Source organism: Zea mays, chromosome 10, assembly GCF_902167145.1.
Source record: "Zea mays cultivar B73 chromosome 10, Zm-B73-REFERENCE-NAM-5.0, whole genome shotgun sequence".
Classification (NCBI taxonomy): domain Eukaryota; kingdom Viridiplantae; phylum Streptophyta; class Magnoliopsida; order Poales; family Poaceae; genus Zea; species Zea mays.
The window spans coordinates 121,328,000-121,355,536 of NC_050105.1; the positions used below are offsets into that span (position 1 = coordinate 121,328,000).

General features: G+C 45.4%; 1 protein-coding gene across 2 annotated transcripts; it reads left to right on the top strand.

The window, feature by feature from the left end:
- The first annotated feature begins 3,092 nt into the window (after positions 1–3,092).
- On the top strand, positions 3,093–27,537 carry LOC103641671 (pentatricopeptide repeat-containing protein At3g26540). Of its 2 annotated transcripts, none has more exons than XM_008665002.3 (4): positions 3,093–5,705; positions 5,778–5,868; positions 5,989–6,157; positions 27,170–27,537. In XM_008665002.3, exon 1 carries the CDS (start codon positions 3,204–3,206, stop codon positions 5,337–5,339), a length of 2,136 nt encoding a protein of 711 aa, XP_008663224.2. In that variant the 5' UTR covers positions 3,093–3,203; the 3' UTR covers positions 5,340–5,705; positions 5,778–5,868; positions 5,989–6,157; positions 27,170–27,537. The 2 variants fall into 2 exon arrangements, with proteins under 2 accessions (XP_008663224.2, XP_008663223.1); XM_008665001.3 differs by lacking the exon at positions 27,170–27,537 and adding an exon at positions 6,528–13,291.

Sequence of the window (27,537 nt, forward strand, 5' to 3'; positions counted from 1 at the left end):
ATCCAGAGTGACACTTGGTAGCTTTCCACGACTTTCCCCACAGAAAATTAAAACCGAAGTCTTTTTCTAGATCTTTAACCGAAACCAAACCCTCAATCACCTTAACCAAACCATTGAAACTTCTCTTCGGTTTCTTAGAAAGAGGTTTTTAAAAATGAGAGAGATAAAACCCTAAACCATCCACTGCCATGCAAATATGGGCATGTATGGTTTGCTTTGCTTCGGAAGGACGCATCTAGTAGTAACACGTGTTTCCTTACGACAGATCTCGCACCACATGGACTTAAAGCAATCCCTGGCGTGGTGACCATCACCACCACATATCTGGCAGAAGAAGCGACGAGCAGGGTCAATCTCCTTCTTAAGAACGGGCGGGGAGGTTTTAGGGTTGCCTAACTGGCCGCCATCACCGGATGAGGAAGTCATGTGATCCTCTTTAGAATCAGACTTGCCTGGGGAAGGCTTTAGACGCCAACTGAGATTATGATTCTTCCCCAGGATTGAGCACCTTGATTCATGTCTTTCTTACCCCAACGGACCCAGTTGGGGTTCCTCTGATTCAGGTCCATTGGAGATGAAGCACCAGGAAGCTAAGGCCCACCGGCCTCAAACGCGGCCACTCCTCCGCCGCCGATGGGCGCAGCGGAGAAGCGAGCCAACCCCCATAGAAATTTGATCTATAGAAGGACGGGAGGGACCAGACACGAGAGAGGAGAGCGGTGAAATGAGGAAAAGAACGAGAACCAACCAAGTCAGAAGAGTCACCTAGGGTTTGCTTCGCAGTGCGCCCCACATGGCAAAAAGGCGCTGGGGAGACAGCCACATGGGCTTGGGTCGAGCGACTATGTGAACAGAAACCATTGATGTCAATTCTAGAGCTCCAATCCGCCCACCTATCCTCACGCGCCCTAGGCCAGGAACCGCAGGGCGCTAAGGGGGATATGGCTTGGGCCGAGCCAACGCCATGGGACCGCCGTGAGGGGACAGAGCACGCGCTCCGGAGGCCCAGAATGGAAGTGGACATGGAGGCCGAGGTCGCGACGAGGGATATGGATGAAAACGAACGGGAAAATTCTCGTCTCGACCAGCTTCATATTCCCACTTTTTTCCGACCATTTTTGTATTCACAGGAAAATATAAAAAAAAATACAAAAATAGGATGAGACAAACCAAAAACGGGTGCGAAAACAATTAAGGTAGTCTCCCGCCCGTATTTCCGAAATCCCGTTTTTATCCGGTATTTTCTCGGTATTTTCTCGGGTTTTCCCGCTTTAGAGTAGGCCGGGAAATCACTTGTGCTGTGCTGCTGCTATTGGCTGGCCCGAAGAGGCGAAGAGGCCCACTGAGGAGCAAAGCCCGGGAACCGGCACGCGTGACAACCATAAGGGCTTGTTCGTTTTGATGCTAAACCATGTGGATTGGGTGGGATTGAGGCCTTGTTCGTTTGTGTCGGATTGGTGGGTCGGAACAATTCCTAACCGGATTGCTTCTATAATTTATATAAACTTTGATTAGCTAGAACGATTCCGGGTGCAATCCGACGTAAACGAACAAGGCCTGAGTCGTTTTAAATCCATAACAAGTCAAAATACATCTCAATCCCACCCAATCCACTCCAATCCACATGGAATTAAAATAACCAAACAAGTCCTAAGTTGTGCCATTCTGGTCACTGCTGGGTGCTGGCTGTTGCGCTGCGCCGTTGCCTCGCTAGTCGGTAGCTCGCACCTCACACTCGCAGGCGGCAGGCAGCCAGGCAGGGTCGCTGGGCAGCCGCCACCCGCCACTCGTAAAGTAGCCAGTCGCCGAGCGCGCCAGCTACTAGTCCCTGCAACCAGGAAGTCCACCGCAATGCCACACTTCTGCGCTAGTGCTGCCCCAAGACCACCAGGCAATCGTGAGTTCGTGACCACGAGATGTCGCAAGCTAGAGGTGGAGGTCATCACACACATCCTCGTGCCGGATCCATGCCACCAGAGAGGCACCTCGGCCTTTCAAGCTTCCTACCAGAACCTTCTCCTCCACCATCTTCTGTCAAAGACAGCACCAATAGATCTACTGTAGGTACTCCAAATTAGATTATTTTGTCATATTAATTTTTAGTAGGATACTAGTACGAATACTATTTTTGCTATGATTTATAGGGACACAGGGGTCTTCATCTTTAGCAGCAAAGGGTGTTGCTGATGGCAGTGGCAGTGCACCAGTACCAACACAACAACTGCAGCCTGATGGTAATGACATAACAACACCGAACCAAGGAGCAGCACCTGGTGGTATTACAACTCTTGATGATGATGATGACGACGATGACGATGATGATGATAGATAGAGTAGAGGGAGGGGATGCTAGTAGGTCTAGAAAAAGGCAGAAAAGGTGCACACCTTGGGTGTGGGAATACTTTACTAAGAAGACCGAGATAGTTGAGGAACATGAAAAGAAGTACGGACAAGTGTAGGGGTATTACAACTTCCCAAGGTGCAAGACAAGGTATAGATCTGAGTGCAACCATGGAATTACTGGATTCAGTAATCATCTAAAGTGAGCACATAGTATGGTGAAAGGATAGCTACAACTCAAGGTAGAAAAGGATAATGGTAAAGATGTAACTTTTATTAAGCCCTATATGTATGATCAAGAAGAAAGCCTAAATAATTTTTATTTGGCAATAATCATGCATGAGTACCCATTTAAGATTGTTGAGCATGACTTTGTTGACTTCATTAAGTCCTTGCGCCCTAGCTTTCCATTGAGGTCTAAGGTAACTGCTAGAAAAGAAATATTGGATATATATTTAGCTAAGGACAAGTTATATGCATATTTGAAAACAATATCACAATGGATCCATCAGCTGAAAATCAAGATGAAGTAGATAGCTTCCTGTATGATGATGTTGGGCTTGATATCATTGACGGATTGCTTCTTTGAAAACAATAACTGGATTGCTTCTTTGAAAACAATAACTGGATTGCTTCTTTAAATTATATAAACTTTAATTAGACGGAATGATTTCAGGTGCAATCCTACACAAACGAATAAATACTTAAGAGTTTTTCGTCCATTCCGGTTCGTTTTCATCCCTAACTAGGTAGAGGGAAGTGACGTACCTGTTTTTTTTTCTCCTCTTGCGAGCCACCTGTCCTCTCGTCGTCGCCCCTCCTGTGGCAGCACCCATCCTTTTGGTTCGCCGCCAAGCGCCAACATGGTGGCCGCGTCCACCGCCGTCTCAACGGTGTCCGCGATCTCCACTCACATTGCCGCCGGGCACCTCTTCGCGGCCATCGACGCCCTGCCCTCGTGCTCCGCCTCCTTGCTCCCGCCCTCTCTTTACGCCTCGCTCCTCCGCTTGGCAACCTCCCGCCGCTCCCTCGCCGCCGCCCGCCGGATCGCCTCCCACCTGGCCTCCTCTTCGTCAGCTTCCCCTTCCACCTCGGTCTCGTTCACTCCAACATTCCTGTTCAACCGCGCCATCGAGTGCCTCGCTGCCTGCGGCAGTCTTGCCGACGCGCGGGAGATGTTCGACGCAATGCCACGCCGGGACGGCGGTTCCTGGAACGCCATCATCTCGGCCTCGTCCCGCGCCGGGCACCCTGCAGAGGCGTTCTCCCTCTTCGCTGACATGAACTCTCTTGGCATTCGCCCCAAGGATGTCACGCTGGCATCAGTGCTTGCCTGCTGTGCTGAGTGCCTTGACCTGCGTGGTGCACAGCAGCTACATGGTCTTATCGCAAAGAGGGACTTTCAGTCCAATGTGATTCTAGGCACGGCACTGGTCGACGTGTACGGGAAGTGCCTCTCGCTTACGGATGTAAGGCGAGCATTTGATGACATCCTGCAACCCAATGACGTTTCATGGAACATAATCATCCGGAGATATCGTCTTGCTGGTATGGGCGACATGGCACTTCATATGTTTTTCATGATGGTACGGGCTGGCGTTAGGCCGCTGGTATATACTGTCGCACATGCAATGCTTGCTTGCCGGGATAACTGTGCACTTAAAGAAGGGAAGTGCATACATAGTTTTGTGCTCCGCCGAGGATATGACCACCACATACATGCGCGGAGCTCTGTTGTAGACATGTATGCTAAGTGTGGCGACATTGATGCAGCACAAAGGCTCTTCAACTTGGCACCAAAGAAGGATGTGGTGATGTCCACTTCAGTTGTGTCAGGGTTGGCTGCTTGTGGGAGGATCGCTGATGCAAAAATGGTGTTTGATGGCATGGAACAACACAATTTGGTATCCTGGAATGCTATGTTGACCGGTTATGTCAAGTCCATGGATCTGACTGGTGCTTTAGATTTGTTCCAGCAGATGAGGCACGAGACAAAGGAGCTTGATGTAGTTACACTTGCTTCTGTACTCAATGCTTGTACAGGCCTGCTTGACCTTGGGAAAGGTGAGGAGCTCCATGCACTCGCTCTCAAGTGTGGTTTGTTCAGTTGCCCCTTTTTTAGGAACGCACTTGTGAGGTTGTATTCCAAATGTGGATGCCTGAGGACTGCAAAACGTCTTCTTCTATTTGAAATGGGATCAGAGAGAGATAGATACGCCTGGAACTCAATCATCTCAGGTTACGAACGCCACTCCATGAGTGAAGACGCTCTGCATGCCCTACGTGAGATGCAATCCGAGGCAAAACCTAGCCAGTCAACGTTCAGCTCTGCCCTTGCAGCCTGTGCGAACATATTTCTACTTAAGCATGGGAAGCAGATTCATGCATACATGATCAGAAACAGGTATGATATTGACGATATACTGCGAAGTGCACTGGTTGATATGTATTCCAAGTGTAGGCTGTTTGATTATTCCACCCGGATCTTTGAGTTAGGATCATCTGATGATGTCATCCTGTGGAATTCTATGATCTTTGCATGCGCTTACCATAGTAAAGGTGACTATGGGCTTGGATTGTTGGATGAAATGCGGAAGCAGGGGGTTAGACCAGACTCTGTCACTTTTCTTGGTGCTCTGGTTTCATGTATCTGTGAGGGCCATGTCGGGTTGGGAAGGAGTTATTTCACTCTGATGATTGATGAGTATAGCATCGTTCCACGAATCGAACACTATGAATGCATGATCGAGCTGTTGGGAAAGCATGGATACATGGTTGAGCTAGAGGATTTCGTGGACCACATGCCCTTTGAGCCAACAACCGCGATGTGGCTCAGGATCTTTGACTGCTGCAGGGAATATGGGAACAGAAAATTAGGGCAGAGGGCTGCACAGCGTATCAATGATAGCAAACCCCTGACTCCCGTTATATTTGTTGAGTCCGCTCCGGTCTACGAATGCAGTGACTGTGACGATGCAGAGCCCATGTCATTCTGCTGAGGTGGACAAAACTGGTGACGATTGAGATTCTTGCTGAACTGTGAGGGGTTTTAGGTGACTGAGAAGCTTAATGTGCTGTCTGAGATGTCACAAACTTGAATTTGATCTTTTAGCTGCCTATGAACGGGTAGAATCAGCACTTATGATACCCTGCTAAGACAATAATTTAGGCTGAACAAAGCTCATGTGCTGATGGACCGTTCATAATCGTACCTGCTAAACTTTATGCTCCTTTTATGTGTTCTGAGAACTAGCCGTTCTGATTTTATTTTGGGAGTGTTAACAAGTACCTTGAAGCTAACAGAAAATTTCTGTTGGAGTGAGGTTTAGGATGAGATTTGAAGGCGATGAGGCTCCTGAAAGAAGGTATGGTTTGGACTTGCTTTCAAACATTTTATTTATGCTGGGAGCAAAATTAACATTTCTATCTGATTACAGGTTTAGTGAACAATTATTTATTATTGGCATCGAGAGTTTGCTGGCCATGTCAGAATCTCTGTGGGCAGATTCTGACTGGAGATCTCTAAAGGTAATGACGATTTTTCCTTTATTAAATTACTAGTGTGCTATCTACAAATAGTGCAGAGTGATTCATTATATTTATTTTCATTATCTTCTAAATGTTAATCTAAACCGTAATTTTTACCAGGTTCAATGGGATGAACCTTCATCCATTCTTCGTCTAGATAGAATCTCACCATGGGAAGTGGAGCCATTGGATGCAGCTAATCCACACTCCCTTCAACCTCCATTAAAAACTAAGCGTTCACGACCCCCAGCTTCACCATGTATGGTTTCAGGACTGCCTTCAAGTTTTGGTAAGGAATCCCTTAATACTCGTTATGAAATATGGTTCAACTTCTAGAATGCTCAGTTCATGGATACCATAAGGCATTCTTGGATATGAAAATGATGTGCTCTCCTACCGTATCTGAGTTCTTGTGGCATTAATCATGTTAGGATTCTGGAAATCCCCAACTGAATCATCCCGTATGTTGAGAAATTAGACATTTTCTAGATTAAATTCCAAATATAAATCATGACCAACAATAAATAAACTAGCAAGTTGTTCCGTAACAGGCTAGTAAGCAGTATGCAGAACACATCTATAACGACAGATAAACTGAAGTATGACATCATATTAGATGATGCATACTGATTAAATATATTGATTGATGTTCATGCCAGCAAGATGGACGACGTGGAAGCAGCAGGGTCGATAACGACGTTGACAACAGGATCGATGAGAAGATCGTGAGCAGTCGCGTGAGGACGTTTCTCAAAAACCTTATTCGCCCTCTCCCGGTGCAGGATCTCGAAGTCGACGGGTTTCGGAGACTTGCTCTCTCGATCGTAGATGCACGTTGACGGTCGGGATGAAGAGAACTGTAACACCCCATCCAATACCTGGACCGGTGGTACTTACTCTTGGCAGCTCTCTAGGATCATATATCGTCCCCACAGACCAACCCAGGTCTTTTGTGCGCACTTTGTCCTCACTCATGCACACCCGAGAAAACTTTCCGGTCGGTCACCCATCCCAAATTGCTCCTAGCCAAGCACACTTAACTTGGAGGTTTTTTCGAGACAGGTTTCCGGAAAAGAAGATGCACCTTGTTCGTATGGATACTCTATTAATTCTATTAAGCCTTGGGCCAGGACATCATCATTCCAGAGATCAGGATATCACAAGAACTACGATGGCGACGCAGCTGTGAGCAGAAGCAAAAAACCTAACTTGTGTTCGGATAGGTTTGATGCTAGCTGTAAGGCGCCTTATATAGGGCCGTGACCGCGAACCAATAATCACCCGCGATCCGATCTGCACGTTATCCACGAACCGATAGACTCGCGCTCCGATAATGGCTCAGATCGTTATTGTGATTGGATAGGGCTCTAGATTTAACAGCCAATCAACCAAAAAATAAAACGACAAAAGGATGTCGTACCCCCGCAAGGCGAGGGGCCGGATTTTGGCGGACCATTCACGCACATGTCGTGCGCCCACGCCCCGACCAGGTGAGCGTGTGCGTGTGGTTCTGCACACTCTCTCCCTTCATCCATGATTTGGTGAATGAGTGTAACCTCCATATTTAAACTAGTTTCACTCCACTTGGACTAGTAATATCTGACTATTTGTTCCACCATTTCCTAGCCAAATCCGTACACGGGCTTTTAAGATTTTCTAGGATTTAATCGAATTTCACAATTGGGCCTAGGCCATAAATCCAACAATCCCCCACCAGATCTCAAATGCTCATCTGCAGTTTTGCCACTGTTCACTACTGTTTAATATACTAGTGTTTCAGTAGAGACTGTTAAATTGAACTTATGCCTAGAACTCCAAGCTACATCAACCCACAACTTGGACAATGGACTATGCCTTGAATTGCAAGTTTTGTGTGAATGAGTTTCACTCAAAGCCATAACTAGTACCTGGCTACTAGTAGTCCCCTTCTCGGGTGGAGCATATACATCGTACTCCAATGTCTCTTCATGAGTTTACTAGAGATCACCAAGATCTCATAAAATGCGACGTTAGACAGTCTAACTCATATAGGTGTGTTCTTTCAAGAATTTATGCAGGACATCTTTGCTAGTAAAAACCAACAGAAACACATTAAGGCACAAAGGCAACTTGCCTTACAACATTTGAGAGTATTGCATCTTTACTTAGAGAGGGTCAAAAGTTACTCTCCTCAGTTCACCAATGGTTTGTTCTTCCTAGGACCTAATTAACTGTATCTCCGATCACATAGACTGGGTTTTCACCATGGCAACTTATACGGGTCTCATACTCATCTCCCTCGATGCGATTTCTATCACATTACGTGGCATTCCCTTTGTAAAAGGATCTGCCAGATTTTTATCTGTTGAAATATAAGTCACACTTATAACTCCAGAGTTTCTCAACTTTCTGACAGACTTCAATCGCCTTTTAACATGTCTTGATGACTTTTCATTTTCCTTAGAACTTGTCACTTTACCAATCACAGTCTGATTGTCACAGTTCATAAGAATAGCTGGTATTGGTTTCTCAACCAGTGGCAAATCCATCAAGAGTTCACGCTACCATTTTGCCTCAATGGTTGTTAAGTGCAGTGAGCTCGACTTCCATGGTTGATCTCGTCATGATAGTCTGCTTGCATGACCTCCATGATACCGCTCCTCCACCAATAGTAAAGACATAACCATTGGTGGCATTAAGCTCATCTGCATCAGATATTTAGTTTGAATCACTATATACTTCAAGCACTGCAAGAATAGTGGATCCCATAGCTCATTGTACCGTGCAAGTAGCGCATGATCCGCTCAAGTGCATGCCAATGATCAGTCCTGGGGTTTGACATAAACCTGCTCAATTTGCTCACAACAAATGAAATATCGGGCTTTGTTGCACTAGCAAGATATATGGGTGAACCGATGATCCGAGAATATCTCAATTGGTCTAAACCAATTCTCTTGTTTTTTCGCAGTGTCACACTGGGATCATAAGGTGTTGAAGAAGGTTTGCAATTAGAGAAGCCAAATCACTTTAAAACCTTTTCAACATAGTGAGATTGCACGAGAGTAATCCCACCATTTGCCTTAATCAACTTGATGTTTAGAATCACATCAACTTCTCTCAGATCTTTGATATCAAAATCTTTGATAGAAAATACTTGACTTCATTAATCACATCAATGTTTGTGCCAGATATCAATATACCATCAACATATAGGCACAATATAACTCCTTCGCCCCCACCATAGCGATAATACACACACTTGTCTGCCTCATTAATGGTAAAGCCTGCAGATGTTAGAGTTGTGTCAAACTTCTCATGCCACTGCATTGGTCCTCGCTTCAGACCATACAAAGATTTCAATAATTCGCACACCTTGCTTTCTTGACCCTTTACTACAAATCCATCAGATTGTTCCATATAAATTTCCTCGTCTTCACATCCATCTGATGGACAAAAAGACCATATGAGGCAGCCAAGGAGAGTAGTACTCGAATAGTAGTCATTCTAGCAACAGGTGAGTAAGTATCACATAAGTCTTCTTCTTTCTGAGTATAGCATTTAGCCAAAGCCTAGCCTTGTACTTCTCGATTGTACCATCAGGCTTGAGCTTCTTTTTAAACACCCACTTACAACCCACATGTTTACAACCACGGGTCGATCAGTGACCTCCCACGTACCATTTGAAAGAATTGAGTCCATCTCATTCTGAACTGCTTCTTTCCAATCATCTGCATCTAGAGATGCAAATGCTTCCGTAATTGTAGTAGGAGTGTCGTCCACAAGGTACACAATGAAATCATCACCAAATGATTTTTCAACCATTTGTCTCTTGCTCCTTTTAGGAGCATCATTGTCATCCTCCTCTAGGACACTCATGTGATTGTTCAAAGATCTCAACAGGTGTATTATGTTCAGGAGTTATCTCAGAAGAATATCTAGAATTGCTATGAATATCTTTCATTGAAAATATGTGTTCAAAGAAACTAGCATCACGAGATTCCATAATAGTATCTACATACACATCAGGAACTTCAGATTTAACTACTAAAAATTTATAAGCTATGCTACAGGGGGCATAACCTAGAATGACACAATCCACTATCCTTGGTCCAAGCTTGCACTTCTTATTAATTGTTACATTGACTTTCGCCATGCACCTCCACGTGCACAAGTATAAAAGTGATGGTTTTCTCCCAACCCACTTCTCATAAGGGGTTTTCTCTTCTTTGTCCATAGAAATTCTATTGAGAACATGACACGAAGTCAGGACTACCTCTCCCCACCATGCCTTAGATATATCGCATGTGTCTAACATGACATTCACCAAGTCAGTCAACATATAATTTTTTCTCTGAGCAATCCCGCTTGATTCGGGTGAATAGGGAGGTGTCCTCTCATGAATAATGACATGTTCTGTACAAAAATCATCAAAGACTTTGGGAAAGTATTCACCACCATGATCTGACCTAAGACATTTGATCTTTCTCTTTAGTTGGTTTTCAACTTCAGCCTGATAGATTTTAAAGTAGTCTAAAGCCTCATCTTTAGTTTTTAGCAAGTATACATAGCAAAATCTCGACGCATCATCAATCAATGTCATGAAGTATCTCTTGCCACCTTTTTTCAACACACCATTCATCTCACATATATTAGAATGTATGTGTTTTAAAGGTGCCAGGTGTCTCTCCTCATATGTAATGGTTAAGGCTTCCAAGTAGCACCTACAGGTCCTGGGTTCGATCCCCTCGGGGGCGAATTTCTGGCTTGGTTAAAAAATCCTCTCGTTGTGCCCTGTCCACTTTCGGGTTACGTCCTGCGCGCCACCCTCAAGTTGGGTCGTTGCAGAGTGGGCGGTGATGGCTCGCTAGTGACGGGGGCCAGGGTTTGGGGATTTTCTCGGTCGGGACCATGTTTCGGTCTCTTCTTAATATAAATACTGGGAGGGCGGTCTTTCCCTCCCCAACAAAGTTTTTTCTCTTCCCTCAGCAGCCTTGTGAGGCTTTCGAGGTTGCTTCGACTGCACACAATTATGGCACCTAGAACCTTTAACTCCGGTGATATTCGGGATTAAACTCATGGTGGAAAGCCGAGACAGAACCAAAATTAATATGATAAAAACGAGAATGCCAAATACTTGCAAGATCATCAACATTAGCGCAAATATGGTTCACAGACTTATTATTGAAATCTAACATAGAAAAGCGGAACAAGCCTCCACAATCATATCATTTACCAATAAATTGTCCAGACTTAGACCCAACTATTTTATTGGATTCCAAAACTACCTTGAACCCATCTCTACATAGAAGGGTTCCGCTAACGAGATTCTTCTGCATTGAAGGGACATGTTGCACGTTCTTCAGCTGCACAATCTTTTCCGGATGACCTGCCTCGTTGCTAGCGACCACCGTGTTGACATTGCCCTTTTTACCACGGCGATCTGCTCGATCAGGACAGAGCTTAGCAAAATGACCTGCCTCACCACACCCGAAACATGTCACTTCACCCTTGTTCTTCTTTTCCTTGAAGTTGGTAGTTTTGTTGGGCATGTTAGATTTTGTCTTTCCTTTGCCCTTGTTGTGGTTCTTCTGAACCATGTTGCCGCTGGAGTGGCCCTCGCCTCCTTTAGAACACGTGTCCTTAGTCCGAGCTTTCTCCTCAACATCTAGAGATACTATAAGATTTTCAAATGATATCTCATGTCTCTTATGTTTCAGAGATGTGGCGAAGTTCCTCCATATAGAAGGCAACTTTGCTATAATACACCCAACCACAAATCGGTCAGGGAGGACAATCTTAATGTGGTCAAGCTCCTTGGCAATACATTGTATTTCATGAGCTTGCTCTACAATATAGCGATTATCAGCCATCTTATAATCATAAAAGCTCTCCATGACATATATGTCACTGCCAGTATCCGATGCACCATACTTAGTAGTAAGTGTATCCCACAATTCCTTCACGTTTGTGTATTGCATATTCGCATCAATCAGACGATCAACAAGGATACTAAGAATTTCTCACGTAAAGATAGTATTGACATCCTCATACTTTTTCTCCTCTTCAGGAGTTAGCACACCCTCAAGTTTACTTTTACTAACATGGAACACGTTCATAGCAGTAAGCCAGAGAGTGGCCTTGACTTGCCACCTCTTGAAGCGCATACCAGATAATTTTTCTGGTTTCAGCGCATACCAGAGAATTTTTTTGGCTTGAGCGCATCGACAAAACCAGCCATACTTAAACCAGGAAATTGTCTACAATAAGGTTTTCGAATTGTTGAGAAATTAGACATTTTTCAGATTACATTCCAAATATAAATAATGACCATCAATAAATAAACTAGTAAGTTGTTCCCTAACAGGCTAGTTAATAGACTAATAAGCAGTACACAAAATGCATCTATAACAATAGATAAACTGAAGTATGAGATCAGATTAGATGATGCGTACTAATTAAACATACTAATTGATGTTGTTGCTAGCAAGGTGGACGACGTGTAAGCAGCAAGGTCAATGACGACGTCGACAACAGGATCGACGAGAAGATCGCGAGTAGTCGCGTGAGGACATTTCACGAAAACCTTATTCACCCTTTTACAGTTCTAACAATAAGGGTGGTAATGGATCACGATCCAAATGATTCTTCACAAAATGGTAGAGTCCTAAATAAGTTTTAGTTCAAAAATGAATAGAAATAGAGTCTGTTTTTAATCCGATTCTTAAATCTTATAGTGTAAAATTTAGAGCCTATTGTCACCCCTACCTATACATGGGCTTTTGAGATTTTTCTAGGATTTAATTGAATTTCACAATTGAGCCTAGCCCATAAATCCAACATTGTACACTCATTTTCAGAACCTCAGCAGGCTCGGGAGTTATTTCCTTCAATTCCCACGTCAACCTTCTCATCATCGTCAAACGTCAGTTTCAATTCAAAGAATGAGCCGCCCATGCAAACCAGTCAGTTCTACTGGTCAGCAAGGGATACAAGAGCTGACTCCTGCGCTGCTAGCACCAACACAGTCATAATCTAAAAGAAGCAAGAGCCAAGTTCCGGTGGTTGCAGGCTGTTCGGAATTGATGATATATGCTGAGCTGAGGAAGAAGTATTACCTGTGGTTAGTACTCCAGGTGTAGGTTATGACCAGACAGCTGCCTCTGTAGAACTGAACTCGGACAAGCTATCACAGCCATCTGATACGAACAATTCTAATGCCCCAGCAGCTAGCAGTGAGCGTTCACCTCTTGAATCCCAAAGCCGGCAAGTGAGGAGGTGCACCAAAGTGATCTTATACCGCACTATTTTTTTTTCTCATCGTGTTCTGTTCTTGCCTGTGGTTCACTGGGCAACTGGTTAGTATTGCGCACACAGGTAAGGCCTCGTTTGGTTTGAGGGACTAAAGATTAGTCCCTTTATTTTAGTCTCATTTAGTCTATAAATTGCCAAACGGTGGGACTAAAATAGGGACTAAACTGCTTTAGTCTCTAGTCCCTCAAAGGGTGACTAAAAGTGACTAAACCATATTAATTTTACTTTTTGTCCCTCATTTATTTCAGTTGCACTAATTGCAGGAGAATGCTAATGGGTATTTTGGTCTTCTTATGATTCATTTAATGTGCTTTGAATATTTTTAGTTCCTACAACTAAATAGGGTAGTGACTAAAAGTCTCCTAACTAAACTTTAATCCCTAAACTAAAGGAACCAAACATGCCCTAATTATGCAAGGAATGGCAGTTGGAAGGGCTGTAGACCTGACAAAGTTTAGTGGATACAGTGATCTTTGCCAGAAGTTGGAGGAGATGTTTGACATCCAGGGGGGAGCTCGGTTCCACGCTCAAGAAGTGGCAGGTCGTTTTCACTAACGATGAGGATGACATGATGCTTGTTGGAGATGATCCTTGGGGGTAAGAACCCTTCATATCTGTATGAAGAGTACTTTTTTCCACTACTGAAGTCCTAATCCCTGCGCACTGCATCTTCCTCCAGCGAGTTTTGCGGAATGGTGAGAAGGATTTACATTTACACATATGATGAGGGAAAGAAGCTGACATCTGGTTTTGGTTTCCGATCGCTCTTGGTCTTGGTCTTGGTCTTGGACTTGGAGGAGAACAGGCGTGGGCCGAAGCAGGTGGTTGGGGCTGCACACGATAGTTGAGTGATGCAGGATGGCTCAACACTGTATCCTTGGCTGCTCTTCCTGAGCGCTTCTGCGTCAGGGTTTGAGGACCTAATCAATGTTGGACTGACAGCACAACGAAGTGAGAGGTCGAAGTCCGAGAGCATGATGTGCCCGTCCTCCCGGACAAGGACATTTTCAGGCTTGAGATCGCGGTATATGATACCGAGCATGTGCAAGTACTCCAGTGCCAGGAGGACTTCCGCTATGTAGAATCTTCACCCAGGTTCTGCCCGACACGCTGGAAATCAGGAATCTGGAAGTCTTTCGATGCCTTGCTTGGTGCTGTGATCCTGAACATATCCCATCTAAGAAGGACCTCTGGATCACTGAACCAGACCAGGCTTCTGCTGCTGAAGGGAAGAAGGCTCTGGTGTATCCGGTGCAAATTCGTTGGGGCCCTACTGCTTTGAATCTCATACCTGGCGCTCCACAGTCGCCAGTTGGTGCTGGCGATCAGGACAAACCTGATACCCCCCCTTCACGGAGAAGATGTGGTGACAACCCTCCACCTACTCAACATGCTGCAATCTTTGAAGATCCCGTCATAAAGACCCACAATCAGCGGCGGCCGATGCATGACCGATTGGGACCTTTGAGGCGCTCGGATTCCCCCAGGGAATTGAGCCAGCCTTGGGTTCTGGTTGATACAGAGGCCTGGAGCAGCTAGCCCTGTGACCTGCTTGATGCAGTGGTGTGCAGCAGAGTAGGGATTCCTCCGGCTCCTGCGCCAGATGGGGCTCTCTGTCTGGCGGCTGGGGATGTGCTGCTGCGGCGCGAGGGGGGCTGCGATGAAGTAATTCCCATGACCCCATTGGCCGCTTCCAGCACGTGTCCTTCCACCGGAGGGAGACACAGACTGTTGATGAAGACCACTACTAAACAAGCAAAGTTAGGAATCCGCCTATCGCGTTCTTCAGACGACGGCGGCGCGCCCAGAAGACCCCTGAGGGCGCCGCACCTCCCCCTTGGTCTTCTGGTGACCGGGGTGCAGAGAGCAGCCTGGCGCCTTGCCTCCTGCCCCAACTGCTGGGGTGGCTGCGTCGCCCCTTCCGCATAGGCCGCCCCCGCATGAGGTGTCCCATGGGTCGCGAGGACAGCAAAATTTTCTTAGTCGGGTTTCTAAAGCTGTTGGCGCCGTTCTTCCACTTCCGAAGACAGTGACTGAAGGCCGACGACGAAGGCAACCCAATCCCCCTCCGGACGCGATTTGCCGGAGTCGGCGCGTTGCGGGGCTGGGAGTGGAGCAAATTCAGCATATTCCCAAAGCCAGAAGGACAATCATGAAGTCCATCCTTGTGGAGTCAGATAGTGAACATCTCAGCCAACAAAATCTGGATGCATATGCGAAGCTCTTCCAAGCATCCATGTCTCGTGCCCAAGTGGAGGCTCTCGCTGATCTCTTTGGATGGGTGGTGCCGGATGACGAAGGTGAGGCTGTTCCCCCTGGGACAGTCACTCTGGTCTGCTGATTGCAGCCCGCGGTCGTCTTTTATTACAACTGTTTTCCTATGGATCCTTCCCTAGTCTTATTCTGGAATGTTCGCGGTCTCAACTCCGCCGCAAGACAAGATGCTGTAAGGAGTTTGGTTAATTCATTTAGAGCTGATGTAGTCTGTTTACAAGAAACAAAGTTGGTTAATTGTGATCGTCGCACTGTTCTGTCAATGTTGGGCGCTGATTTTGACAATAATTTTGTTTGCCTCCCCTCGGTTGGGGCTAGTGGTGGGGTGCTGATCACTTGGAGAGCAAAATTGGGGAGAATCGTTGCCTCTCGAGTGGACTTCTTCAGTGTTTCAGTAAAATTCAACCCTGCTGACGGCGAGGCTTGGTGGCTTACCTGCGTGTATGGACCTCAAGGACATGACAGAAAAATTGCCTTTATGAATGAGCTGAGAGAGATCAGAGCTGCTTGCGCCGGGCCTTGGCTCCTTGGGGGTGATTTTAATCTCATTTTCAGAGATGAAGACAAAAACAACCTTAATATCAATCGGGCCATGATGGGGAGGTTCAGAAGGTGCATCAATGATTTAAGCATCAAAGACATTGACCTTTTAGGCCGAAAGTATACGTGGTCTGGCGCTAATAATGTGCAAGTCAGGCTGGACCGAGTTTTCTGCTCTTTGGATTGGGAGGAAAAATTCCCCAATTATCTGCTGCAAAGCTCAGCTTCAGAGGATTCAGACCATTGCCCTCTCCTGTTGGGATTGAAGGACAACCACACGGGGAAACGGAGATTTCATTTTGAATCCTTTTGGCCCAGGTTTGATGGCTTTCTGGAAGCGGTTACTAATGCTTGGGGTTCTGTTCAGCAGTCCTCTTGTCCCCTCAAGACCCTTTCCCTAAAATTCAAGGCGACGACAAAAGGGCTGCAAAGCTGGAGTGACAGAAAGGTTGGGAATTTCAAACTGCAACTTGAGCTTGCTCGAGAAATTTTGCTGCAGTTTGAAGTGGCAAAAGAGAGCAGAATTCTTAATGTTTTGGAGACATGGCTGCTTAGGCGCTTGAAGAAATGCTCTCTGGCTCTTGCCTCCTTAATCCGCTCGATGGCTAGGACTAGATCAAGAATTGCCTGGCTCAAAGATGGTGATGCGAATACAAAGCTCTTCTACTCTTGGTCTCGTTATCGAAAAAGAAAAAATTTCATAGCCAAAATTCATGACGGGGAGCAGCTAGTGACCAGTCATAGTGATAAGGCTGAGGTGTTTCGGTCCTTTTATTCTGATTTAATTGGTACAGGGCAGCAAAGGTCCAGAACTGTCAACCTTGACACCATAGGACTGCAGCACATTGACCTTCAGGGACTCAAACAGCAATTCTCTGAGGAGGAGGTGTGGAATACCATCAAACAGCTTCCTCCGGACAAAGCCCCGGGGCCTGATGGGTTCACAGGCCGTTTCTATAAGGCTTGCTGGTCAATCATTAAAAAAGGTATTATGGCTACTATCTTGATTGTTTGGAACAAGGATTTTCGGAATTTCAGATATCTCAACACAGCCTTCATCACTCTGTTACCTAAGAAAGAGGATGCCATCCTTGCCAAGGACTTTCAGCCTATTTGCTTGATCCATAGCTTCGCAAAGTTAATCACGAAGGTCATGGCAAACAGACTTAGTGGTTATATGGACAAGTTGATTTCTAAGAACCAAAGTGCGTTTATCAAGGGCATATTCATCCAAGACAACTTCATGTTAGTTCAGCAGACTGCAAGATTGCTGCACGCTCAAAAACAACCCAGAATTCTTCTCAAGCTGGACATTTCCAAGGCCTTCGATTCGGTATCTTGGTCCTTCCTTCTTGAAGTGTTGGAAAAAGTTGGATTCGGCCCCATATGGAGAGATGTGATTAGTGGGCTGCTTATGACCTCTTCTACCCAAATTATGCTTAATGGAATGCCTGGGGAATACATTCAACACAAGAGGGGCCTGCGGCAGGGGTTGCTATCCCCTCTTCTTTTCATCATCGTTATGGATGTTCTCAATGGCCTAATTGTTAAAGCTGCTGATGAGGGCATGCTCCAACCCCTCTCAACACGCTCCATTCATCACCGAATATCGCTCTATGCTGATGATGTGGTGATATTCTTGAGACCGGCTTCTAGTGATCTGTACTTGGTAACCAGGATATTGGAGCTGTTTGGGGACGCCTTGGGGCTAAAAACCAATGTTCAGAAAAGCAGTATGGCCCCCATTCACTGCTCTCCGGTTGACATGGAAATGGTAACTCAGATTTTTCCTTGCAAAGTTGAAACGTTCCCTCTTAAATATCTCGGGCTACCTCTTTCTCTCAGGAAGTTAAGCAAGGAGCAGCTGCAACCACTTATCGATAGGCTTGCGCACCTCTTACCTAATTGGAGGGCCGACTTGATGACTCGAGCTGGCAGAGCTATCCAGGTGCAGCATGTGCTCACGGCAACAGTTATATATCACGCCATGGCTTTGGATTTACCTAAGTGGGCTACCAAAACTATTGACAAGATTAGACGTGGCTTTATTTGGAAAGGTCGAAAGGATGTGCTCGGTGGCCACTGCTTAGTTGCTTGGGGCAAAGTGACACGCCCAAAGGAGCTTGGTGGGCTTGGCATCTCAGATTTGCAAAGGCTGAATTGGGCCCTTCGAGTTAGATGGTTGTGGTTGGAAAAAACAGATCCCTCGAAGTCTTGGGCTGACTTACCTCTCCAGAGTTCCAACACTCTGAAATCTATTCTCTCTACAGCTTTGACTACAGAAGTTGGTGATGGCCGTAACACCTTGTTTTGGAGGGACAGATGGTTGATGGGGCTGAGTGTTGAGGACCTTACCCCTCATATTTTCGCCCTCGTCCCAGCCAGGATTGCCAATAGGAGAATGGTGGCAGAAGGTATCGTGGAGATGGCTTGGATTCGGGACCTGGGAGGCACCATCACTTGGGCTGTCCTTTCTGATTTTTTAACTCTTAGTGAAGTCATTGCAGATTTCTCCCTTAGTGATGGTGTGCCAGACAAGCATATCTGGAAATTTTCCCCGACAGGTCAATACTCTGCAAAGTCGGCATATGATATGTTATTTCTAGGTTCCACTTCTTTTGGTGCATTTGAGCGTGTTTGGGAGTCTTGGGCACCTTCAAAGTGCAGATTCTTTCTTTGGCTTGTCTTGCACAATAGATGCTGGACCGCGGACCGTCTTGCTAAAAGAGGACTTCCCCATCCCAGTGCGTGTCCCCTTTGTGACCAAGAAGAGGAAACAATACAACATCTTCTCATCTCTTGCATCTTTGCAAGACAGTTCTGGTACTTCTTGTTGAGCGGGTCTGGGTTGCCTAATCTTTCACTGAACAACGCTTTTTGCAGCCTGGATGACTGGTGGAGCAGGGCTGTGGAGAAGATTTCCCGTGATCTCCAATCAGGTTTCAATTCTATAGTTATCCTTGGCGCTTGGAGCCTTTGGCGTCATCGCAACGACTGTGTGTTCAATGGGAGGTCGCCGAGCCTTGCGAATACTCTCACCCTCGCTGGCGATGAGCTCAGGATGTGGTGTAGTGCCAGGGCGAAAGGGTTGAACCTGCTTTCAACTCTTATGTTTATGCTTGATCCGGGGGGATAGTCTTGTGTCATGTCCAGAGTGGTTAAGTGTGGTGGTTGTGTTGCGTTTGTTGGTGTTGGGGGCCTTCGGCTTCCGAAGGTCCTCAAAAACATGATTTGACAATGTTTTTCAAGTGAAATATGTGAACAGGTATCTTCAGAATCGGGTTATGAGTATACAAGAGTACGGTCAGGACGGAGCTTGAGTGAGACGGAAGGCGATTATGACGAAGGATAAGATGATCACGAAGCTATGCGCAGAAAAGCTTCGGCATGACAGCAGAAAAGGGGAACCGACTTAAAGATGAAAATGCAAATTAGACCCTGAAGAATTACTATAGAGTTATTGATAAATGTAAAGGGCATTAATGTAATTCTACACGGGCTGCGTCCCTTGCCTATAAATAGATGAACAGTACTCCCGTACTGTTCACGCTGACTTGGCATTCGCTTTTCGCATCACGCCTGTACCTTTATTTTCCGTCAATCCGAAGGTACTTTTATAATTTGTTATTCTGAATATGATAATGAAAATAAAAATAAGTTGATGATAATATTTATATTATTCTTTGTATTCCGTATATGAATTCTTCCTTATCATCTATCGAGCTTACGAAGGTTTCTTCTTTCATAACCTTCGTCCGGAATTCATTATATCCGAAGGGATATAATGTCTTGAAGGACGAAGGACTTTTATATCTAACACCTTTTATGTTGCCTTGTTCTTAATTCGAAGCATTTGAGAGCAAGTCTCCAACATTGGCGCCCACCTCCAGTGAACTCACTTCCATTTTTTGAGTTTTGAACACCTTCGTCAAGCATCACCTTCGCCACGCCGCCGAAGAAAGCTTCAGCAACATGGGCTGCCGCTCTGCAGCCGCTGGATCCCAATCAGGATGTCCTTTCTCTCAGGGAGGCCCGAAGCCAGAAGAGGAAGGCCACCAGTCCAACGCCTCCGGAGGACGATTTGGATTAAGAAATCCAAAACTTGGAAATGCTTCATCAACAGGTCCAACGGAAGAAGGAAAAGATGGCTCGTCTAGCTGACCTGCAAAGGTAGATAGACGAAGCCTCTGAAGAAGTCCGTCATCTTGCTCAAGATGACCAGAACCGAAGGCCTCCGCACAGAGAGCTTCATCACGAGGGCTTCTACAACGAGGACGACTGGTATGAAGATTTCCATCATGGAAATTTTGCTTTTGATGATACTTCTCCTCTGTCAACAGAACTGCAGGCTACACCTTGGCCCCAGTCTTACAAGCCACCCAGCTCCCCATGTACGACGGTCATTCAGACCCGAAGCAATTCTTGATGAGTTATGAAGCAACCATATCTTCGTATGGTGGCAATACTGCAGTCATGGCAAAGTCTTTCGTCATGGCTATCAAGAGTGTTGCACAAACCTGGTACTCCTCTCTTCGGCCAGGAACAATCACCTCGTGGCAAAAGCTGAAGGACATGCTGATAACCAGCTTCCAAGGGTTTCAAACGAAGCCGGTCACTGTTCAAGCTTTATTCCAGTGTACCCAGGACCACGAAGAATACCTTCAGGCGTATGTCCGAAGGTTCCTGCGTCTGAGGGCACAAGCACCAACAGTGCCCAATGAAATTGTCATTGAGGCCATGATTAAGGGGCTTCGGCCGGGACCTTCAGCTCAATACTTTGCCAGGAAGCCTCCTCAAACTTTGGAGAAGCTACTCTAGAAGATGGACGAGTATATTCGAGCTGATAATGACTTCCGCCAAAGAAGGGAGGAAGCATACAGGTTCTTTGAAATGACCAAGGGCTTCGGAGGAAGATTCCATCCGAGGCACGTCAGGTCAATTCACAACTCTACTCAGAGTGATGATAGAGGGAGTCAACAACAAAGGCCACAGTACTCCTCGCAAGCTTCGGGGCAGCAACAAAGCTCTTTCCGGCCACCAGCTCCAAGGGGCAGAGGCGCAAGGGGCTTCGGAGGAAGATTTGGAGACCAGCCAAGGAAAACTTTCTGTTTATTCTGTGGTGAGGACAAGAGCCATACCACCAGGATGTGCCATGTTACCATCCAGAAGCAAAAGGAGATAGCAGAAGCTGCAGCGCAACAGAGTCAGCCGAAACAAGTCATGCATACTGCTTCGTACCATTCGCCTTACATTCCAGAATATGTAGGCAACCACCCTGCAGCTTCCGTTGCTTCGGCAAGCCAACCCCAAGCATCTTGGCAACAGCCTCCATCTCCACCACCAACGCAACGAGGCCAGCAGCCAGAAGGGAGTCAGCACACTCATCTTCAACGGGACTTCAGAGAAGAGTCCGAAGCTCGCACAGTCAATAGCACTGTGCCAGAGTCGAAGCATATTTACTGACAAATATCCTACCCCGACAGCAGTTTTTCGCATTCAGTATTACTTTCTTTTTAATAAGGAACACTTATGATAGGCTTAAATGCTTTTTGTCGTTTTTAATCTCTTGTAACAGTTTCGCTTTTTTACCATAATGAAAATATATCTTCTCCATAGGCTTAAGTTGCCGAAGCATAAGAATTTATGGTGGTAAGGAGGACCTTCGGATTATCAAAAATTTTGTTCTAAGAAACGCAGCGTAATTGTTTACGAAGCAGCAAAAAGTCGTTTCTAACGGAGCGCAGTGTAAGTTTTCTGCTCAAAAGTCGTTCCGAAGGGAATGCAGAGCTTACAGCGAAAAATAAACGCTGATTCCGCTGAAAGTAAAAGGCGAAGAAGCTCCTAAGGGAGGCTTACAGCGAAAAATAAACGCTGATTCCGCTGAAACTAAAAGGCGAAGAAGCTCCTAAGGGAGGCTTACAGCGAAAAATAAACGCTGATTCCGCTGAAGTAAAAGGCGAAGAAGCTCCTAAGGGAGGCTTGCAGTGAAAAAACATCGACCTTCGGCAAATATCATTTTGCATAACATCACATCATTACATCATTTGCATAACATAACATCATACATCATATTGCATCAATAACGCAAGAAGGAGGTCTCAGTATTGATATTCGAAAACTGTTTCGAAGAAATAGTGACAAGGCACAAAAAATAGCTATTGAAGAGTTATACCTTCGTCAAATTCTAAAATGGAAAGATCTATTGGTTATTGATTTTACGAGGATTGGTTACTGATCTTATGAGAACACAGATATTGTTTACGAAGCATGAAAAGAAGGGAAGGTGTTTTTTCGCCGAAGGCTCAAAAAAGGTATGTATAAGAAGTTTCATGCATCGTAAAAAATAAAACCATAAACAGCTAATATATTACATTCAAAGTTACAAAATATTACACATGTTTCTCAACAAATGTTACATTCTAAATGTTTTTACAATAATATTTAATCTTCCCTTAGAACTATTTCTGCAGCTTCGTTTAGTAGCTGATCAACAACTTTATCCATGATGGCTTCGGCCATTTTTCTAATTTCGTCGTCCCCCTTCGCGGGGGGGGGGGGGGGGGGGTCCGTCGATGGCTCGGTAGGCTCTGAGGGAGGAGAAAGTACGGCTTTATTACAAAACGTAAGCAAGTCTGAAATTAAAAATTACAACAAAGAGCCGAAAACCACTAGTCAGTACCTAATTGCTCTTTGGGATCCGCACTTTTTTTAGTAGCCTCTGCTACTTTCCTAGCGTCATGAATGCCTTTCTCGCTTTTTCTAATAATTTCTTGGGCCATTTCCCGACCACCATTGTCCCAGATGTCGGTGAAAATTTTTCCACCGATCAGGCTTGCTTCGGCCGAGGGGTCTTTTATATCTTCGGAGGATAAGGCGGCTTCGGATTGTGCCAAGAATTTCACATGCTCACAGCCTTTCCTCTCCAAAATGGTAGCAATCCCCCTGGCACCCGAAAAGGCACATATGTCTCCGCGGCTATTCAAAATTTCTTCAAAGGCCTCAGCCTCGTGGCTGATCCGTTCGATTGGGCCTTCGGGGTCACCCCTTGCGAAGTTCTCCTCACTTGAGAATGCGCCAACGCTGGCGAAGCTGGTTTTTACTTTTTTAACACATTCCACAGATTTTTCATAGCATCTTTTCTTAGATGCACGAAGCTCTTCGATGTTTTTTTCCAAATGGTTGACCCATTGTTCACTGATTTCTCGTTTTGTTTCTTCAAGCGTGCGTTTCTCTTTAGCTCTGTCTAGCTGTTTTCGGAGATCTTCAATTTCACGCCTCTGAGCATCAGCTTGAACTTTAAAAGTAGTTTCGTCTTCTTTTATTCTATTTATCAATGAATGCAATATTTTATCTTTTTCGAGACCTTTGTTCCTTAGTTCAATTACTTCAGAACGAAGGTTGCTAAGGGCCATAACACACCCTTCGTCTTCGGCATCTTTTTGGGCCCTGAGGGCATTGCTAAGTATAAGACCCTGCAAAAAAGTTTGGTTTTAATAAGTTTAAACAAATGAAAATTTTTGATTCCAAGAAATAATAACAAAAACCTTATTTTCGCACCTTTAAGCTATTGTACGCCAAGCTGTCGGCTAGATCGTCTTTTGATAACACCGAGAGCCCGTTTTCTAGTATTGGGAATCCGAAGCTCTTGCTCATCTCTCGACAGACAGAAATCTCCTTGCTGTCAGGGAGACAATACAAAAAGTCCTCTTCTCCATTGTCGTTGAATATCAACGCCCCCTTTGGATATTTTAGCTTTTGAGCATAAAACTGGGCCTCTTGCTTTTCTTTTTCAGTCAAATTTTTTCCCGAAGCATGACGTAAAATATAATCGAAGGCTTCGGAAGATGCTTCGGGGGCGGCAGTACCAGTTTCTTCAGCCGAAATTTGTTCTGCTGTTTCTGTTTTTCGGTTTCCAAGGATTTCACCTTGGTGGGCTCTGAAGGCCCAGCTTCAGTCTCAGATTGATGTTTTGAAACTTCGGCATCAAGTGCTTCAATATGCACTTCAGAAGATTCAACAATTTTATTCGGAGTTGTGCTTGAAGACTTTATTGTCTCCAAAACATCCAGCACATTTACCATCCTTTTTCTTTTGGGGGTCACTGCTGGACCCTTTTGGCTTGTTGCTGCCTCAATTTTTGCTGAAGGACTTAGAACTTCCGATGTCTTTGGTTCTTTAGCCTTCGGTTCTTCTATTTTTTCAGTCGTCGGCACTTCGGCCGACCCTTCAATATTCGGCAGGGGAGTTGGTTCTTTAGCTTCGGTGGCCGAAGAGGTCTCACCGACAAACTCAGGCACTGTGGCCGGTTCAATATAATGTGGCCGGTGTGTGAGAACCTTTACCCTTTTCCTCTTCGGCGTCGGCTCGCTAGGAGCGGCTGAAGCAACTTCCTTCGCAGAAGATGTATTCCTTCTTTTTTGACCCCGCGTTGGATAACGGTAGTCGGGGTAGACAAACCCAATTGCATCAAATACTCGGTTGAGTCTCTTTTTCTTTCGGCCTCCGAAGGCCGCTGATAATGCAGTATCTTCGACCTTCGAGTATAATCCAAGCAATTCATCACTTATGGCCTCAATGCTTTTTAGCCAGTCATCATCTGGCTCGACGAATTTATCTCCATATTGGAATGTGTATTTTAGCCTAACTAATCCACCTTCGTCAGTTTCTCTAACGGTCTCCTTCGGCATTTCCCACTTTTCTACAAGTGGCCATATTCTGAAGGCAGTGTGTTCTTGGACCAAATCCCTTGTCCCAATAAAATAGCAAACCACGCCGAAGGCTCTCTGGCATTCTTCGGCTGCTTCATTCATTTCTACCTTCGGCCTCCGAAGGCCGAAGCGTTGCCAAATAGGGCGCATAATGATATCTTTAATATCTTCCCGTGTTTTCAAGTCATTCTTCACATAAAACCATTCCGTCATCCAGTCGTCGGGCCACCTCTTTCGAAAGGTTGGCACGGGACAGCTTGACCCAGACCGGGCGCCGAAGCTGTAGCAGCCAAAATTGTTGTGATACTGCTCTTTACCCCAGGGTTTTGTCTCATACATTAGCTCATGTATGTTGCAGAAACTTTTTGCATTTGGTTCTAAACCTTGTCTCCTCACGGCCCAGACGAAGATGCCCATTCTTATGATTGCTTCGGGAGTAAGTTGATGAAGGTAGATTTCAAATATCTTCAGTACTTCCACGACAAAACTGCTCAAGGAAAACCGCAGTCCAGCCTTTAAGAAGCTTCAGAAGATTACGACTTCATTCTCTTCGGGAGTAGGCACAGTCTTCTCTCCGTCATCTGCCCTCACAGTAGACATGTCTCGAAAATATCTTCCCCTCATGTTATCAAGATGACTCTGTTTAATGCTCGATTTTCCGAAGACTGTGTGACTTGGTCGCCACGGTCGATCTTCGGAGCCTTCACCCCCACTTTCTACATCATAACTGTCACTGTCACTAGTGTCTTCAGATAAACCCTCCAAAATCTCCCTAGTGATCTTCTCTGTATTGGTCTTTGCTATTGATTGAAGAAACCCGAGATGCATCTCCTCAGAAAGGCTCAGCTTCGATTCAGCAACAACTTTCTTATCTTCAGACATCTTCGCAAACGCTGAGAAAGCGCTTTCAAATCCGAAGCTTAAAAATTTAAAAAGCCAAGCAAGTGTTGATGTGCACAGGCTAAAAGTCGAGTGAGCAAGAGCAGATGACAAGAAAGCGTGCCAAATAAACTCGTGGTGAGCTCTTATTTATACACCTAGTGCGTTGAAAACTGGAGGGTCCCGCTTGTCAATGACTGTTGCTATTCTAGCAAAGGGAAGGTGTTTTTCGGACCTTCGGCTTAAAGCCTTCGTCCATGTCGCAATATGAATTCATCATTCCAGCAAATTAATATTGCGAGGGGCTACTGTTGGGGGCCTTCGGCTTCCGAAGGTTCTCAAAAACATGATTTGACAATGTTTTCCAAGTGAAATATGTGAACAGGTATCTTCAGAATCGGGTTATGAGTATACAAGAGTACGGTCAGGACGAAACTTGAGTGAGACGGAAGGCGATTATGACGAAGGATAAGATGATCACGAAGCTATGCGCACAAAAGCTTCGGCATGACAGCGGAAAAGGGGAACCGACTTAAAGATGAAAAGACAAATTAGACCCCGAAGAATTACTATAGAGTTATTGATAAATGTAAAGAGCATTAATGTAATTCTACACGGGCTGCGTCCCTTGCCTATAAATAGATGAACAGTACTCCCGTACTGTTCACGCTGACTTGGCATTCGTTTTTCGCGTCACGCTTGTACCTTATTTTCCGTCAATCCGAAGGTACTTTTATAATTTGTTATTCTGAATATGATAATGAAAATAAAAATAAGTTGATGATAATATTTATATTATTCTTTGTATTCCGTATATGAATTCTTCCTTATCATCTATCGAGCTTACGAAGGTTTCTTCTTTCATAACCTTCGTCCGGAATTCATTATATTCGAAGGGATATAATGTCTTGAAGGACGAAGGACTTTTATATCTAACACCTTTTATGTTGCCTTGTTCTTAACTCGAAGCATTTGAGAGCAAGTCCCCAACAGTTGGTATGTTGTGTCTTGTGGTGGGTGTGTTGCGTCTGTTGGTATGTTGTGTGCGGCGTGTGTGTGCGTGTGTTGTACCTTCTTCTATCTATTAATGGAATGATACGCAGATCTTCTGCGTGTTCGAGAAAAAAAAAGCTGACATCCGAGTAGAAGTTACCGGTTAGCAGTGACAGCAGGAAGCTGAGCGCCGTAAACTCACTGTCTGAATGACTTGACTAATCTTGTTGTTTCCACCATTGACTATGGGGGTAAATTGCCCATGCACCATTGCTCCGTGGGCTGAACTCGTGGTTGGCGTTCGGTTGCCTTGGGTTTTGGAGGCTTTTGGACTGCCATGCCAGCATGAGCCTCCTGGAAGGAGGAACTCTGGCATCTGCGCACCATTATTTCCCATTTGTCCGTGCAGTTTGGTCAGGTGGGAGATGTATGCTTCTTTCAGCAACAATGTTTGCGGAAGCGATCTGTATATATATATTAGTCTACTGTTTAATACGTAAGCAATTGTGCTCCTAGCCTGCCCTTGCGCCGTACCATGCCGTGGCGCTTCTCTTGTGCTAGCTGTTTTCTTTATGACTGTCTGTTTTCGTGCATTTGGCTGTGCATTTTGCTGTCAGAGGAGCGAGAACCAGGGTACCAGTGGCAGCGCCTCCTACGATGGAACTGAACATGACTTCGCCCCCACAAGCGACCGGAACGACGTGAGGTTTCGTCATGGCGGCGACGGCGGCCGAAAAGCCATGAGAATCCGATCGGGAGAAGCGCGCACCGAAGGGACTGTCCTCAGGTTCGATGCGGTAGCTGCTGACACCTGGTTGAAGCACCGAAATCATGGTCTGTTCACAAGACCAAAGGAAAGTAGTGACATCGATGTTTGATTAGTTAACATGGACTTGGATCGCGAGAATGAGGATCTCCTATCTGAGACGATCTGATCTAAAAACTTAGCTATTCAAAATTAAATAGCAACGGTTTCCTTCCCTAA